The sequence below is a fragment of the Tenrec ecaudatus genome, chromosome 9, assembly GCF_050624435.1.
Source record: "Tenrec ecaudatus isolate mTenEca1 chromosome 9, mTenEca1.hap1, whole genome shotgun sequence".
Taxonomy (NCBI): domain Eukaryota; kingdom Metazoa; phylum Chordata; class Mammalia; order Afrosoricida; family Tenrecidae; genus Tenrec; species Tenrec ecaudatus.
In genome coordinates, this window is record NC_134538.1 from 90,924,227 (window position 1) to 90,939,749 (window position 15,523).

Genomic DNA, 15,523 nt, shown 5'->3' on the forward strand with positions numbered 1-15,523 from the left:
CAAGTTCCCCCAGAACTTGAACATCATCTCTGCATCTACCGTGGTGCTACCCTCCTTCCGACCTCGAGAACACTTAAAGGATTCCTCAATAAATCCCTCTACCACACCAAATGCACTCAAACAAACCCAACTCAGGAGCTCACTCTTCTTCATTTCCTCCCCACTGCTTTAGCGCATACCTGATTTATCTCGGAATATGAGTGTTAAATGTTTATAGTTTCAAGTTACATGCTTACTGGCCTTTGTGGGAGGTGATCTGTGGAGCAAATAAAGGTTCATTGTTAAGCTGAACACAGCTGGATATTTTACTTCCCTATATGAGGCAAGAAATGTTGACTGAATAAAAAATCTGGGAAATCTGGCTGCAAGTCACTTGTAGTGAGTCAGAGTCCTGTCCTGCTGCTGCTGCTCGTGGAACGAGCACTCTCTTCTCGCTTTCTGCTCTGTCTGAGGAGAGGTGGGGAGGTCCAAACAGCACTGGCTGGAGCACAAGAAATTATCACAACGGACCACAATCAACTATTTTCTTATTTAATCCAAAAAAATAAAATATGTCTTACAAATCACTGCTATTTCCTGGGTACTCAAAAGATCACTAAGAATAGTTCCTTTTTCCACTTTGTCTATGCATAAGCACTTTTAAAAAACTTAACTTTTAGTATTGACCCTGGACTCCAGACATAATTTATCTGCTATATCAAACTCACTAAACTTACTGGAACATTTCAGGCTGTAGTCCATTGTTAAATTATTAATATTTCCCAAATATCTACTATGTAAAAGGCACTCGGAAGCTCTGGTTACTACAATGATAATCCTATTCTTAAGAGCTTACCTTTTCTAATAGAGATATTCTATAAGACAAAAATCAAACATTGGCCAATGATATAAAAATGATATCATCAAAATGCTTAACCCTATAATGCCTGAATTTTTAATTTCAGGGAAAAAATTTTGTTTTTATCCTTTACTTTCATAGTTATCAATATACATATTAATATGTACATTTAATTAAACGTTACCAAAACGTTGCACTCGGCGTTATAGGGTTAAGAGTGCAAGAGAGTAAGAGCTCATTTGTAAAAGGGATAACATGGACAGGTTTTATAGAGAGATGGCATCTAAATGCGGTCGTAAGGACAAGAACTCATACAAGCTCTCGGCCATGAAGTTGATGTCCACTAACAGTGACCGTATAGGACAGGGCAGAACTGCCCCTCTGAGTTTCTGAGACTGTAACTCTCTTGACAGGAGTAGAAAGCCACAAGGCAGTGCCAATTTGAAGATAACAGGTTGCATAGCTTTCTGCAATCACCCCGCCTGCTTTTGAAATCACCCCAAAGGGGAAAAGAAGAGACCTAGGAAACAGCTACATTCCAAAACAAACCTATGGCAACAACTAAAATGAAAATGGTAAGTATATGGGAAAGAAATCCATGACTTATGATGGCAAAGAAAGGAATCATAATGTATTTTCAGCAGTAAGCAAAATTTACATAGTCAAGAATAATGGAGCACTGATGGCAATTTAATACAAATAATGAAATAATGATAAAATTAGGTTGGGAGGGTAAAGAAAAGTCGAAGGAAAAATGAAAGATAAAATGCTTAACTACCACAACAGGACTTCAATAAGTAATTCCTAGCTTGTTCATGTCCCTTTCATCAGGATATATACTAGTACCGGGAAAAAGAACTGATTGAGAAAGGGTTCATCTGTTACTGTGAGTTGTTCTGTAAACAGTAACGTTTTAAAATGTGTATTATTTAATAGAAATACACTTTTAAAACACGTTGGTCAAAAAAGGAAAAAAAATTGAAATATATAAGACGAAGCAAATCCGTATGTGTCGGTCACTCAGATGACAAACATCTGCAAGCACACACTGCCAGTCTACTTGGCACACACACACCATACTAAGTATAATTAGCTACTTCTTCTGTCTCCCTTTCTTGCTTATCAAATGGACAATTAATAGTTTTAAGCAAAAACTCAAGGACATATGCAGAGTGTGCCAATGTACATGGTACAGTTTTGTAGGGCAATTTGACTCAATCTTTAAAAAGATTTTGCTGTTAGGTTTAGAATTGCATGATATCTGTTAAGTCACTCTTTTAATCAAGCACATCAATAAACAAGTAATATGCTAAGTTTATTCACCCTATTTTGGCTGTACTCTCAATTCAGAACATAATCACACACAGTTGCACAGAAAAATTGGTTGGTTTTGTTCATTTGCTTCCTTTAAAATTTCTTCTCCAGCAGTCTTCAGCTGTGGGTCAGCTTTGAGAAATCCACAGCGTAGATGTGGGCCATTCTCCTTTATTGCGGACCTTGCCCAGATCTACCAGAGTGAGGAGGCCACGTCTCATCCTCTCTCTAGATCAAGTGCAGCACTCTGTCAGCTAACACCTGTTTCCTCTTTCAGTCACTATGCTTTATAAATTTTACTATAATGAAAGAATACTCATCGACTTGACTTTCATTTCACAGTTCCAATGTGGAGGAGCGTCCATAACCACCATGTACAAGCCAGCTATCTGAAGGGAAATCATGATGGTGGGGCAATAATTACAAAACTTTAAAAAACCTATCCTTTTATTTAGATACTTTCAAAAAACAATACATACTATTTTACACAAAACATTTTTCAATAAGTCATTCAATAATTTATTCTACTAAATGAGCAATAAATGAGGCTCATGACATCTAAACAGTTCTCAGCAAGAACTCACGGAGGAGAAAACATTTTAAGTATATTAAAGTTAATATTTTTTCCAGTTTTAACACCTTATAACAACTATTTTTGATAACCACTACTACTGATATTTATAATTGTATATGGCAACTTTTAGGAATTTTCATTTCCTGAAAATCTATAACTTGCCAACACACAGTAGTAATGCTACAGATTATGGTTGTATGATGTTCCCCTAAAATTTCTTTCATATTGATAGAACCTCTGAAAATTACAAAAATAAGAGTTAATAGTTGGCTTTTCAACTACTGTCATGAATCAACATAACTAAACAAATCAATAAGGCTATCTTCTTCAAGGAGAATACAAGACTAGAGTTCAAATTAAAATATTTGTTCTGTTTAGAGCAGGGTTATTAAGCACGGGAAACACACTGAGAAGTCTGAGGTGATCTCTGAACATTTCTTCATGAAGGCAGGAACATGGATCAGATGTTTTAGAAAAGTTGCTTGAGCGCTTTTAAGTCTCTGATTTCATTATTCGACGAGATAGAAAATATTCCTATTGTATTTACTATCTGTAAGACAGGCAGTCCTGGTGGCTCTGTGTACTATGCCTGGGCTGCTAACCAACAAGGTCAGCAGTTCAAAGCCACCAGCTGCTTCTTGGGAGAAAGATGAGGCTCTCTGTTCTCATAAAAATTTACAGTCTTGAAGATTCTTTATAAGGTTACTAGGTTGCAGAATCAACTCACTAGCAGGTTTGGATTTTTGCTTTTGTTTTAATGTATAAGATATTTTAGTAGAATCAAATTAACATTTAAAATGTATTTCCTATTAATAAGTGTACTCTCAAAGTCAGATGTACCACTAGAGGGAGTTTGCTTTGTTTAATAAATTCAGTTGGTGGAAAAACCTTTGGGTTAAAATCATGTCACCCACTTTATTCCATATTGCAATAGAATTGTATATTTAAATGCTGTCTTTTCAACAGCTTTAACTTATGCTACAGTGTGTTTTCTCTGTAAGTAAACTAAAAACTATCATTGAAGGATCAAAGTTAAACAGATCTGAATGACATTATTAGTTCTATCAAGAGGAATTTTCCCATGAGAATGCTGGTATATTTTGGGGCCCGTTACCCACAAATTAACAATTTAAACACTAATTTAAAATTAATTTAGGTTTAATTACTTCAGGTATAAGATTAACATTTACATTGATTAACTCTATTAACTATCTTTTATTCAAATATAAATTCTTTTCTTTTTAAAATCATTTTATTGGGTGCTCAGACAGCTCTTATCACAATCCATACATCCATCCACTGTGTCAAGCACATTTGTACATTTGTTGCCAACATCATTCTCAAAACATTTGCTTTCTACTTGAGCCCTTGGTATCAGCTCCTCAATTTTTCCCATCTCTACCCACCCCCACTCCGTCATGAACCCTTGATAATTTATAAGTTATTATTTTTCATGTCTTACACTGTCCAACGTCTCCCTTCACCCACATGCTTTATGAAAAATGCTAGTGCTGGTTTTTTCTTAAAGAACAATTTGGTGTAACTTTATGGTATTTATATAATCAGCAATGCATGATGTTCAGTAAAGACCTGATAAACAACCTGTACTACTTGATAAAATAAGTGTAATTGAGGAAAATGCTTGTTATATTGTAATATTGGAATTCAATAATATGCTTAATAATGTACATAAATTAAAGCCCTTGGAAGTACAATAAAATGTAAGATGGCAAAAGGTACATTATCTATAAAGAGGAATTTGATATCATTAAGAAAACATCACCATTCCTTTTCGCTAAAAAACACTCCTCTTCCAAGTATGACTGCCAACCATTCCTGCCTTGTTGTAGGTATATTAGAAATATACCATTCTAGTTTTTGCCTCTTTTTTACAATCACCAGTGTATTTATGAAACCAAAAGTATTAAATTTTTTAATGAATACAAAGTAAAGCTTTTAATGAAAAAGCTACCCAAGTCCTTTTGTAACACACCGGTTAAAGCTCAACATCTTCAAAGTTCATCAATGAGACAGTTCGCTGTGCAGATCACACAAACAAAACCACGACTTTATTATACACGGTGTGTTCTATGTATTAGTAACTCGGAAGAAAAGGCATTTTTGATGTCTACCAATTGTAACTATCCAGGGCAGGGTCAAAGTAGACAAATCAATCTCTCTCTCTCTCTCTCTCTCTCTCTCTCTCTCTATATATATATATATATATATATATATATATATATATATATATATATATATACATACATACATATATATGTACACACACACACACATACAAGAAACTATACTACAAAATGTCGAGTATTATAAACTAATTCATAGAAGTGCCAAGACAAAAAACTGCTGATCAAGCATTATTCTTAATGTTAGATACACTTTAGGTAAGATTTTCTAATTTTAATCAGTCTACCAGCATAAAAGGACTTCCCAAAAATCGCAGAAAAATGGAATTGTAAGATAATGGGATTTTCCCCCCGAGTTTTTTGAAGCCTACTTAGATTTATGGAAAGATTTAATATCCTTGGTAAATATCAATTCCTAAGCTTAGATTCGAGAAACCACGATCACTGAAAACCTATGTGGAAATTAAAACTCTAGAGTAAAGCAACTCTTCAACAATTTAAAAAGTAAAAGTGCTTTTTTCTGGGGCTGTTGGGCTTTACATTGATATTTTAAGCCAAATCTCTGACTTTCCCTGAGTAGATATTTAATATGCTTTTGTTTAATTGTTTAAGAAAATATGAACTATGTTGATTATTTTAAAGTAATTCAGAGATCAAACTTATTAATAAACACTTGAAGACAAATCATAAAGGAAACTTGTTTCAAGTATCTTTTTCTCTTAATCCTGGAAAAAGTTAAACGTATTTGTCAACTCATACAAATACCTATCCCAAACAAAATCAAAATGGGAAATTATTCACCTATATCTGACAAAATTTTAAAGTAGGGAAGAGGAGAAAGCAGACGAAGATGCTAAAAGTGGAAACGTCTCCTTCAATAAATGCAATTCCAAATCTCAAACCACCACCACCACCCCCCACAAAAAAAATAATGGGACCACTTCCCCAAACAGTGACAGGGAATACAAATGCCCCCGCTCACACCTGCTACCATCGCTACACACTGCCCATGTAGAACACGCCGAACACGACAATATTAATGCTAAATAAGTACATCAGGAGCAACAACCAAAACAATTGCTGTCTGGCAATCAACCCCTTGCTTCCAGACCGCACGTGCTAGTCTTTTCTCAACCTTTCACCCTACCCAGCTCCTGGTCTCCTCCAAGGACCAGCACTAAGGTGGTCCTCCCCAGGGGGATATTCAAAGTGTGAGGGGATTTCAAGAGTGGCTCGCGTCGCCCAATCCACCAGCACTAATGGGCAGGCCCAAACGGTCCACAAATCAGAGCCACCGAAAAGAAAGCAGGAGTTGTGCAAGGGGCTTCGGCGTGCGTGCACAGGTGACAAGGATTTGAGGGTGGGAGGTGGTCGACCGGGACCCAAGTTTTTGGTGGGATCGAACACGGAAAATTCAAAACCTTCGCCTCCAGATTGTGCTTCCCATGGGTCCGGGGGGGGGGGGGGGAATGGAGCGAATCCCCGGGACGCCAGGTGTGCGGGCGCCCCCGGCGCGCCCAGACCCCGCACCGCGGGCGCGCTCCGACACTCACGTTTTCTGCACCGGCTTCCGCCGCTTGCGGCTGGCGTAGGTGATGTTGGCGCTGCCGCTGTTCATGGTGCCCGGGCGGCGGTGGCCCGGTCCGTCCGGGGCCCGGCGGCGGCTGGGACGGCGGGGGGCGGGGGGGCCGGGTTCCGCGCCTCTCCACCTGCGTCCTCCTCGCGCGGGGGGAGCGCCGCGGCCCGGGGTCCCGCTCCCTCAGCCCGAGCGCCCGCACTCAGCCGGCGGCCGGGCGCGCCCGTGGGGGACGCCGCGGGCCGCGGGGCGGAGACGGGCCGCGCAGGCACGCAGGTGCCGTCGCTCAGGCGGAGGCGGCCCGGCGCTGCCCGCAGGTGAGGCAGCCGGCTGGAGGAGGAGCCGGCGCCCGCTGGGTGGCAGCCCGGCCTGGGTCGCGCGGGTCACCCCGCGCCCCGGGGCCGGCGCCGCGGACCCTGCAGTGAGGGAGGCGACGCCGCGCCGCTCCCCGGGCTTCCCCACGCCTGGGTGCTTCCCGCCCGCCGCGCGGAGCGCCGGTGCCGCCGGCCGCAAGTCCTGGGAGCCACCCGCTTCCGCTGGGCTACGCGGTCGCCCGCAGTCTAGGCCTGCGTCTCGGGGTACACTTTCGGAAACGAGCTCCGAGTGGACTCTCCCCGCGACGCCCTCGACGCCTTCCTTGTCACGGCGCGTCGGGGAAATAGCACAAGAGGCCAGACCCCTGGAGGGCCCCGCCCCGTCCAGCCCGGGGTAGCCCCGCCCCGTCCTGCTTGGCCCCACCCTTTCATTCCTGCTCCCTGGAGGGCCCCACCCTCGTCTCAGCACGTGATGACGTGACACGCAAGGATGCCCTCCTGTTGTAGCCATCTTCTTGAGGTCAAAGGAAGCAATCTGTGAACACATTTCCCGCGCAGAAAGAGGTGTGACAACAAATTGCATGCTGGTCTGCCTCAAGAACTGCTGCTAGGTGCCTTCAAATTGATTTGACCCCTAGCCACGCTGTGTAGAGCGGGTTGAAAGCCTGCCTGGACCTCTGCTGTCCTGCCCATCATTTCCATGTGAGGGGCTTCCTCTTCTTCACTCACCTGGCACTTTATGCAAAGCATGATGGCTTTCTGCACGGTCTGGTTCCTCCTGAGGATATGCCTGTGAGATGTTCCTGAGATGAAGTTTTGCCCGCCTCCCTTGTAAGGAATATACTGGTTGTACTTCTCTCGAGAAAGATGTGTTTCTCCTCCTAGAGGTCCGTGGCCTCCAGGAGAGATGTGCCAAATTTAATTGTCAGTTTAGCTTCACACATAGAAGGACAACGAGTCGGCGAGTTCGAGGGTAAAGACTAAAGCAGACCGGAAGATAGCCAATGGGGCTCTACATTTCCCCAGAGGGAAAGGTGTCATATAAATTGAGACTTGAAAGCTGGTTTTTTTTTTTTTTTTGGAGTTCTTTTCTCAGTCAGAATATCTTTGTTATCCCACAGTCACATTTCAGTAAGGTTAGTGGAAAGTAGGAAGCTAGGAGGAAAAGAAGCACTAGGGCAATAGGTGTTTGAGAATCATACACTATCTGGCAAGTTGGAACCTTGGTTGTGTCGTGGTTAGTGTTGGGCTGCTGGCTACAAGGTCACCAGTTGGAAACCCCCAGCTGCTCCATCAGAGAAAGAGCGCAGTTTGACTCCCATGAACAGTTCTTGTCTCCGAAACCCACCGGGGCAATTCTACCTGATCCTATAGGGTCTCTGTGAGTGGCATCAAGTTGAAAGTAGTGAGTTTGGCTTCGTTTGTGGATAGCTAGAAAGGGCTTGGGAAACGCATGCAGTTTGCACGTGACTACACGCATGCAGGCTAGCGCATAGCTAGCAGTTCCCACTCACCTAGCGGCACTGCAGAAGAAAGCCATCGCTAATTAATACTGTAAAGAGTACAGCTAATAAAAACCTATGGAGTGGCGCTGCTCTGTATCACAATGGTCTGCCATGAGCTGGAATTGTCGTGCAACCTATTGGGTATGGTTAGAACAAGGGGATGAGAAACTGAGGTGAAATTCAGGGACTTTGGAATCAAATCGTCTTTGAAAAGAATTTATCAAAACCTGGATCCAGGGGGAATAGTTAGAAAGTTGTTGAAATAATTTAGGTTGAAGTTCGGGAAAGTAGCAGAAGCACTGAAGAGAGGAGGGAAAAAATTAGAAATAGTGTAGGCAATGAGGGCCTGAGAGAGCAATCTAGGCTGGTCTGAAGGTTGCTGGCTCTTTCTGTGGATGTTATACACTAAAGTAGGGAAAACAGCGAAGGAGTTTGCTTCTTAGGAAGAGAAGGGCATCCAGGTTAAGATGCCTAGATGCTATTTCATATTCGATCCATGCCTACACTTCAAAATCCTTCATGACATTTTCATCAGGTCACTTTATTCCTTTAAATTCAGTGCAGCAGCAACAACAACAAATTGAACTCATTTTCTTTAACCCTTGTGGCTCTACCAATTTCCATGTACATAATTCAAATCTATTCTTCAGATCAAATGAGGGGTCATCTTCAAATCCCTTACCACCTATTATCCTAATTTTCTACAGATTTTAGTTTTTGCAATATCTGTAATCACTTTCTTCCACTCTTCTATGACAATGCCAACTGAAATGTCCCATCATACAGGATTCCTTAGCTGATCACCCTAGATTAACCTATTCACAAGACATTTGGGGGTATTTAGTGTATGCCATGATTTCTGCTAGTATTGGGAAATAAATGGGTGACCTAAACCAAAAAATCAACTATGTTCCCGGGGAATTAGAATACATTGACTGTCTTCTGTGATCTTTAGTAGGTATATTTGACTTCAGAAAACAAAATGAGCCCTGACACTGTGGTGGTTATGTGTTGGGCTGAGATCTGCATGATTGGCAGTTCAAAACCACCAGCAACTCTGAAAGAGAAAGATTGGCTATTTTAATCACCTCACATACATGTGAAAGCTATTCAGTGTATAAGGAAAACTGCAGCAGAATTGATACATTTGCCTTATGATGTTGGCAAAGAATATTGAAAGTACCATGGACTAAACCAATTTATCGTGGATGAAGTATAGTCAGAATGTTCCTGTTATTAGGCTCTCCTGATAACAGTCCCTGGAAAAGAATCTCATCCTGGGTAAAGTAGAGTGTCAATGAAAAAGAGGCAGTCTCTCAAGACTGACACAGTGGCTGCAGCAATAGACATAAACATAATAATTGAGAAGATAATACAGGCCTGGGCACTGTTTCATTATGTTATATTTAGGGCTGGTATGACTTGGAGCAGATTCAAAGGCACCTAACAACAACAACAACTGGAGAAGAGTAAACGTCTGCCTTCCAGGCAGATGAAACATAGACAAAGTGGTATTGATGCGAGGTGTCTCACTAAAAGAAATTTAGTATGAGAAGAGAGGATAGAGACATAAGTAACTTTTCATTTAAAAGAAAGGAACAGCGTGGGGTAGTTGGGGGTGGGGATCGGAGGGGAGGGTGTAGGAAACCACTACAATAGCCCCAAAGAGGATTGCTTACATGAGGCCCTAATAGAGACGATGGTGGGATGGAGAACATTTTTTTGATTTGATAGATATTGGGGCGGCTTGAAAGATGAAGTGCAAATAAAGCTGTAAGGGAAAGAGAGGTATTAGGAAGGAATAATAGCTTCTGGACTGTGTGTCCCATCAGATGATAATGGCATGTACTGTTGGAGAGAGAGACGTATTAATGTAGCTTTGGACCCCTTTAGTGTGAGGTACCCTTGAGACATCTGACAGGGATGTGAAATAGGGCCTGGGACATACGGGTTTGTAACTGCCAGGAAAGAATTTGGTAGGAGTTGTAAGTTTAAAGGTCATTTCCATTTAGGTGACAATTGAGAACATGAAGTCACATCCAGTGAATACGTACTAGAACAGACTGAGGAGGACGGAGCTCAAAAGAACCACAGAACCTAGTGGTTGGACAGAAGATGATGCTTTGACAGAACAAACTGAAAAGGTGTCCCAAAAATAATAAGAAAAATAAGGAAATTTTTGTGATAGAGTAAAGCACTTCCATGCTAACAGAAAGTGGGAGGCTTGAGTCTATTAGCAAGTGCCTGGCAAGAAAGGCCTGGCTGTCTACTTATGACAAATCAGCTAATGAAAGATTTATGTGGCACAGTTTTATGCTGGCACACATAAGCTAACCATGAATTGAAATCACTTCGTTGGCAACAGTGTTTTGTTTAGTGCCATGGGAGGGAATGTGAAGAAATGTTGGCTATTGTGTGGTTCAAGTAAGATGAGAACAGAAATTCCTTTTATGCTTTCTCTGTATGGTGTCATTGGTTAATGCTATTTTGGTGGGGTTGTGAGACTACAAGAGACATTAGAATGGGCATAGACTTGAATTGGAGTTGAAGAAATGAAACAAGCAAGAACAATTACTTTACAAGTAATAGTCCATTGGAAAGACAAATTAATTAGAGGTAGTGATATTATTAGGTAAGTTTTTTTGTTTCTTAATGGGCTATACTTCAGATGCTTGATGATGTAAGAAACAGGAAACAAAGGAGGATCAATAGCTACTAAAGTGGAGTTATCTGAAGAGTGCCAATAATTAACTTATTTGGCTGCCAACCAGAAGGTGGAGGCTCAAGTTCACTAAGAAGCACCTTGGAAGAAAGAGCGGGCAATATGCATCCAAAATGCAGGCCATTGGCAACCCCATGGAGCACAGTTTGGCTCTACACACATGGGTTTGCCATGAGTTCAAATGAGCTCACTGGCAACTGGCTTGAAGATGCTAAAGAGAATACAAGCAGAATTATTATCAAAGTATAAAGGAATTCGTACCAAAGCATAAAGGAGGGGCGAGGACTATAGCAAATTGAAAGCTGTAAGACATGCATCATCTCTGGACATCCTTGTGAATCACATTTAATAAGATCTCCCAGATTATTAAAATGCACAGAAAATTTGAGGAGCCTGGAGGTGAGAAATACAAGGATAGTAATGGGTGGGAAAGAACATAGGATGCGAAGGGTATTCTAGCGTGAGCTACAAGGGAACAGGCATTGTTTGTGACTGGCGGTGCTTGTGCTCTTTTTATGTTACAAGACCGTACAAGTGATCTGGAAGAAGCAGCAGGGAGTAGGTGAACAGCAACCCTATAAGCTAGATGTGTGCTAAGAGAAAAGAGAGAAGAATTGCTGGGGAGAGCTGTTAAGAAAGTGCTAGAAGGCAAAGGACTAGAGCAAGTTCCCAAAGAACTTGGTGAATGTGGGGGAGTTTGCTCTCTCTGAAATTGCCGTTCCAGGGGCAATCAACCATTTCTATTTTACCTTCTCTCTCACTCCCCCATCTTGGTATTCTTGCGCATCATCACTCTATCGAGAACAAACTGTAAGAGAATTAGTTCTTCCTTATATAGGAATTTGAAGAATGAAAATGCCCCTGAAAACAATCTATTGATTCTGTAGCCAATGAACTAATCTAAGCTCTTGATTAAAAAAAATTCATACTTTAAAAATGTTGTTAGCTGTTTAGTAGCATCATTCACTGCCTAATTTTGTTCTGCTTATTTGTATATGTGTGTGTTGCATACCCTACCTTTTAGTTTAGAACTGCTCTTATTATTTAGAAATCATATGCCACATTATATCACACTATCTTAGTTAAATAACCTACCTTTCCGAGATGGAAATAGATATAACCGAGATGGAAATAGATCATAAATGCCTATGATTAATTTCATTTGGATAGTATCACATGCACTTCAACTATATTTTCTGCTTAGCACATAAAAAAAACAATTGTTGTGCTATCCTGTCAATGTAAAAGTAAAAACCAACATTTTATGGAAACTACCACTTTCTAATTCCTATATTGCCATAAGAGAACATTGATGTGTGGTCTATGGCCTTCCACTAGTATTTTAAATTTTCTATAGTAAGTTTTTTGTAGTAATGTGATTATTTTTCCTATAACATTTAATTTGCTTGTGAAAGTTTTATGAACATTTAATTCCTTTATCCAAAACAAGCTCGTCCTTTCAATTAGCTTAGGTCGAACTGTTTTCTGAGATTTCTGATGCATTTGAATGGACATAGGTTCATTTTTCGCACTAATCTAAGAAAAAGAAATACAGTTTAAGAAGGCTATTAGAAATACCAGTGTTTAAAATAATGCAAAATAACTCAAATCATTGAGAAGGCTATTCCTTTGTTTGATGTTCATTCATTCAATTCAGCAAGGTGCTTTAGCTCCTATCGTGTTCCAGGTGTTGTGGGATACAATGGTAATCTCAGCCTTGCCCCTACCTTCACAGACTTACATTCCAATGGGGACAATAAGACTTGATCAAATCGTTAAACCAACAAATGGTATAATTGTCATGGTCCTGGGTGTTGTGAAATGAGTAGTCTGAGAATGTGCTCGACTTGGTTGGCAAGGTGGCTCTGAAGAAGAGGTGCTTGAGTGGAGCTCTGAGGTGCGGTAGATATCGGGCAGGTGGAGTGGAGAGGGAAGACTGCTTCATGAAGACACATTTCTGTCTGCTCTTCCATCCTGCAGCTCTTTACTACTGGCTCTCAGAAGAGTCTGTCTCACTTATTGCTTCCACACATGAGAGTACATGTTTTATAGCTAAAGTAAGTATTTTAGACACTTGTTTCCCAAACCATGTATTGAAGTGCTCTGGGGCATGACAAAAACAGAAATTAGAAAAGTAAAGGTCCCAGCAGATATTTTCAAGGCCAACATAATGACATCAGTTTGACATCATGCAAACCACTAGCTGGTTTAAATAATAATGCATTACTTTTTATAACATGATATCTCAGGAAGCTGAATTTTTGGACCCCCAAAAACCCAAACTCCCTTCCATTATGTTGATTACCACTCACAGCGCCTCTAGGGACAAGCAGAGCAGTTCCTGTGGGTTCGGAAACTGTAATTGCTTTACAGGACTAGAAAGCCTCTTCTTTCATTCATAGAGTAGCTGATGGCTTCGAACTATTGACTTTGTGATTAGCAGCCTAATACATAATCACTACACCACCAGGACACCTGAGGTTTTAGAAGTTGCAATATTAAAATGCAACAGGATGTGGGTAAATACAAGTGGAACAGAAAAAAAAAAGGGTGGTAGCTTTTTAATTTGAAAGTGTGAGAAGCTGGACAGCACCCAACAGTCAGTCGTGTCTCATTAAGAAATGAAATTAATTATTTTAAAAATTGGATATGCATACTTTTTAAAACATTTACTACGTTATTGGTACAACTATACCCTACATTTGGACCAGACTACTTAATAAATGGAACTAGTACATAATTTTTAGTTGTGAAACCATCGAAAAATTACTGAGATACTAAAACATGCCATGAGCTGAGATAGTTTGGGACTTTTGACAAAGTAAAAGCACTCATTTCACAGATGAAAAACCTCAAGCCCAAAGAAGTAAAACTCTAAGAAAAACCCAAACTCACTGTCATTGAGTAGATCACAGTTGGAACGGAAATCTGTCTCCTCACTCCTGTTGCTGTTTAAAGTATATAATTCACCTCAAATTGTATTGTTTTCATTTATTTCCTCAAAATAATCAGTTTACACATTGCTTGCTTTAAACTAAAAGCACCAAGGGAGACATAAGTAGCTGAGGCCGGTTTCTGTGTGCTTGTTCCCTCTGTAAGTGCTTAGATATCCAACCATGTGGTCCAGATCAGAAGTCCCAAACACCTGGTAAATGGTGCTGAAGAATTAACAGGTGTTGAAGGATTTTGGAAATATGCTTTAGGTTAATACCGATGATAACACTGACAAGAAACTTCAATAAAATCCAGGAATAATATGTGATTATTCAAAAATATTTTGATTGCTTAAAGATAATACTTTGTTGTTAAGAGACATCAAGATTTAAAACACACATGGGACACATAAGTTCCTTCCCTGTTGAAGGGATAATGCAAATTATGTTTAGATTTTGATATTTGCTTTCTGAATTGTTCATTATTAAACATATAAAATTTGATTAAGTCTAATAATGTCCTAAATCTCATAACTGATTTATTCAACATTATATTAAACAGTATATATATTTTACACAAATCAATTTAACATTAATTGGGATATACAAAAAATAAAGGCAGCCTGAATTTAAAAATATAATAAAAGAGGAAAATATAATAACTTGTAATAAAAAACTTTGGGAAATGGTAATGTACCAAAATTATTGTGAAAATCTGACCTAACATCACTAATGAAAATCTGCTATGTTGAAAAAAATCACTTTATGATGCACAATTAAAAATATGTATTCTCTCTTGAATGTTTAATTTAAATTTAATTTCTGTGTAGCTAATAATTCTGAATTTTTTGTTGTGTGTTCTAGACATCCAAGATCTGCTTTTATGAACTTTTTAATTTAATTGGTCTAGATTGCGAGATTGTGGCCTAGCTATGTGGGTTTTTTTAAAGAGATCATAGTAGTATTGTGGTTATATAGAAGAAAATTCTTACTTTCAGAAAATACAGGGAATGCAATGTATAGGGGTGAAGTATCTATAACTTACTTATGTAAAGTTCAACCAATTTATAAACACACAGAGGTCAAAATATATTACTACTAGTCTTCCAGTTCATACATGCATGACATTTTTAAAAAATCAAACATGTTTAAAAATATCTCTATGATTAGTGGATGACTGCAGACAAGATCTCAGAATAACATACTTGCCTTAGTTTCCTTGAGATGTCTTTAAAAAAATTCCAATCAAAAACTGTTTCTTCAGAAGGGCCAGTTAAATTCAAAGCAGAAATAAAGTAGTGTGGGGGGAGCAGGAGAGGATGGGAGAGAGTCAAATGATGTTTCTGCACTTCTCTCATTTGAGAACAAACTTAAAGCCCCATCCCAATCCTCATTTTGTAGTATCTGGAGACTGAGGAGCAGAGGTTTAGTTGTATATTTCAAGTGCTTAGCTCCTTTATGCTAACTATAAATGATTTATTTTGCTGTATTCACACATTAGTTATATATATTTATATACTAATAATTTCTAATATTTCACAATACCTTTTCAATTGCATTATAAAGATGAAATTTACTAGTCATCTATTTTTTAAAATATATA

The 15,523-nt window shown here is 39.6% G+C and overlaps 1 protein-coding gene across 1 annotated transcript in view; it reads right to left on the bottom strand.

The window, feature by feature from the left end:
• Nucleotides 1–7,110, bottom strand: part of AHR (aryl hydrocarbon receptor) — a 48,603-nt gene extending 41,493 nt beyond the window's left edge. The window contains exon 1 of the mRNA XM_075558334.1: nucleotides 6,424–7,110. Within this exon, the coding sequence (XP_075414449.1) occupies nucleotides 6,424–6,488 (65 nt within the window). The 5' untranslated portion in view covers nucleotides 6,489–7,110. The remainder of the gene's footprint in view (nucleotides 1–6,423) is intronic.
• Nucleotides 7,111–15,523: the final 8,413 nt, after the last annotated feature.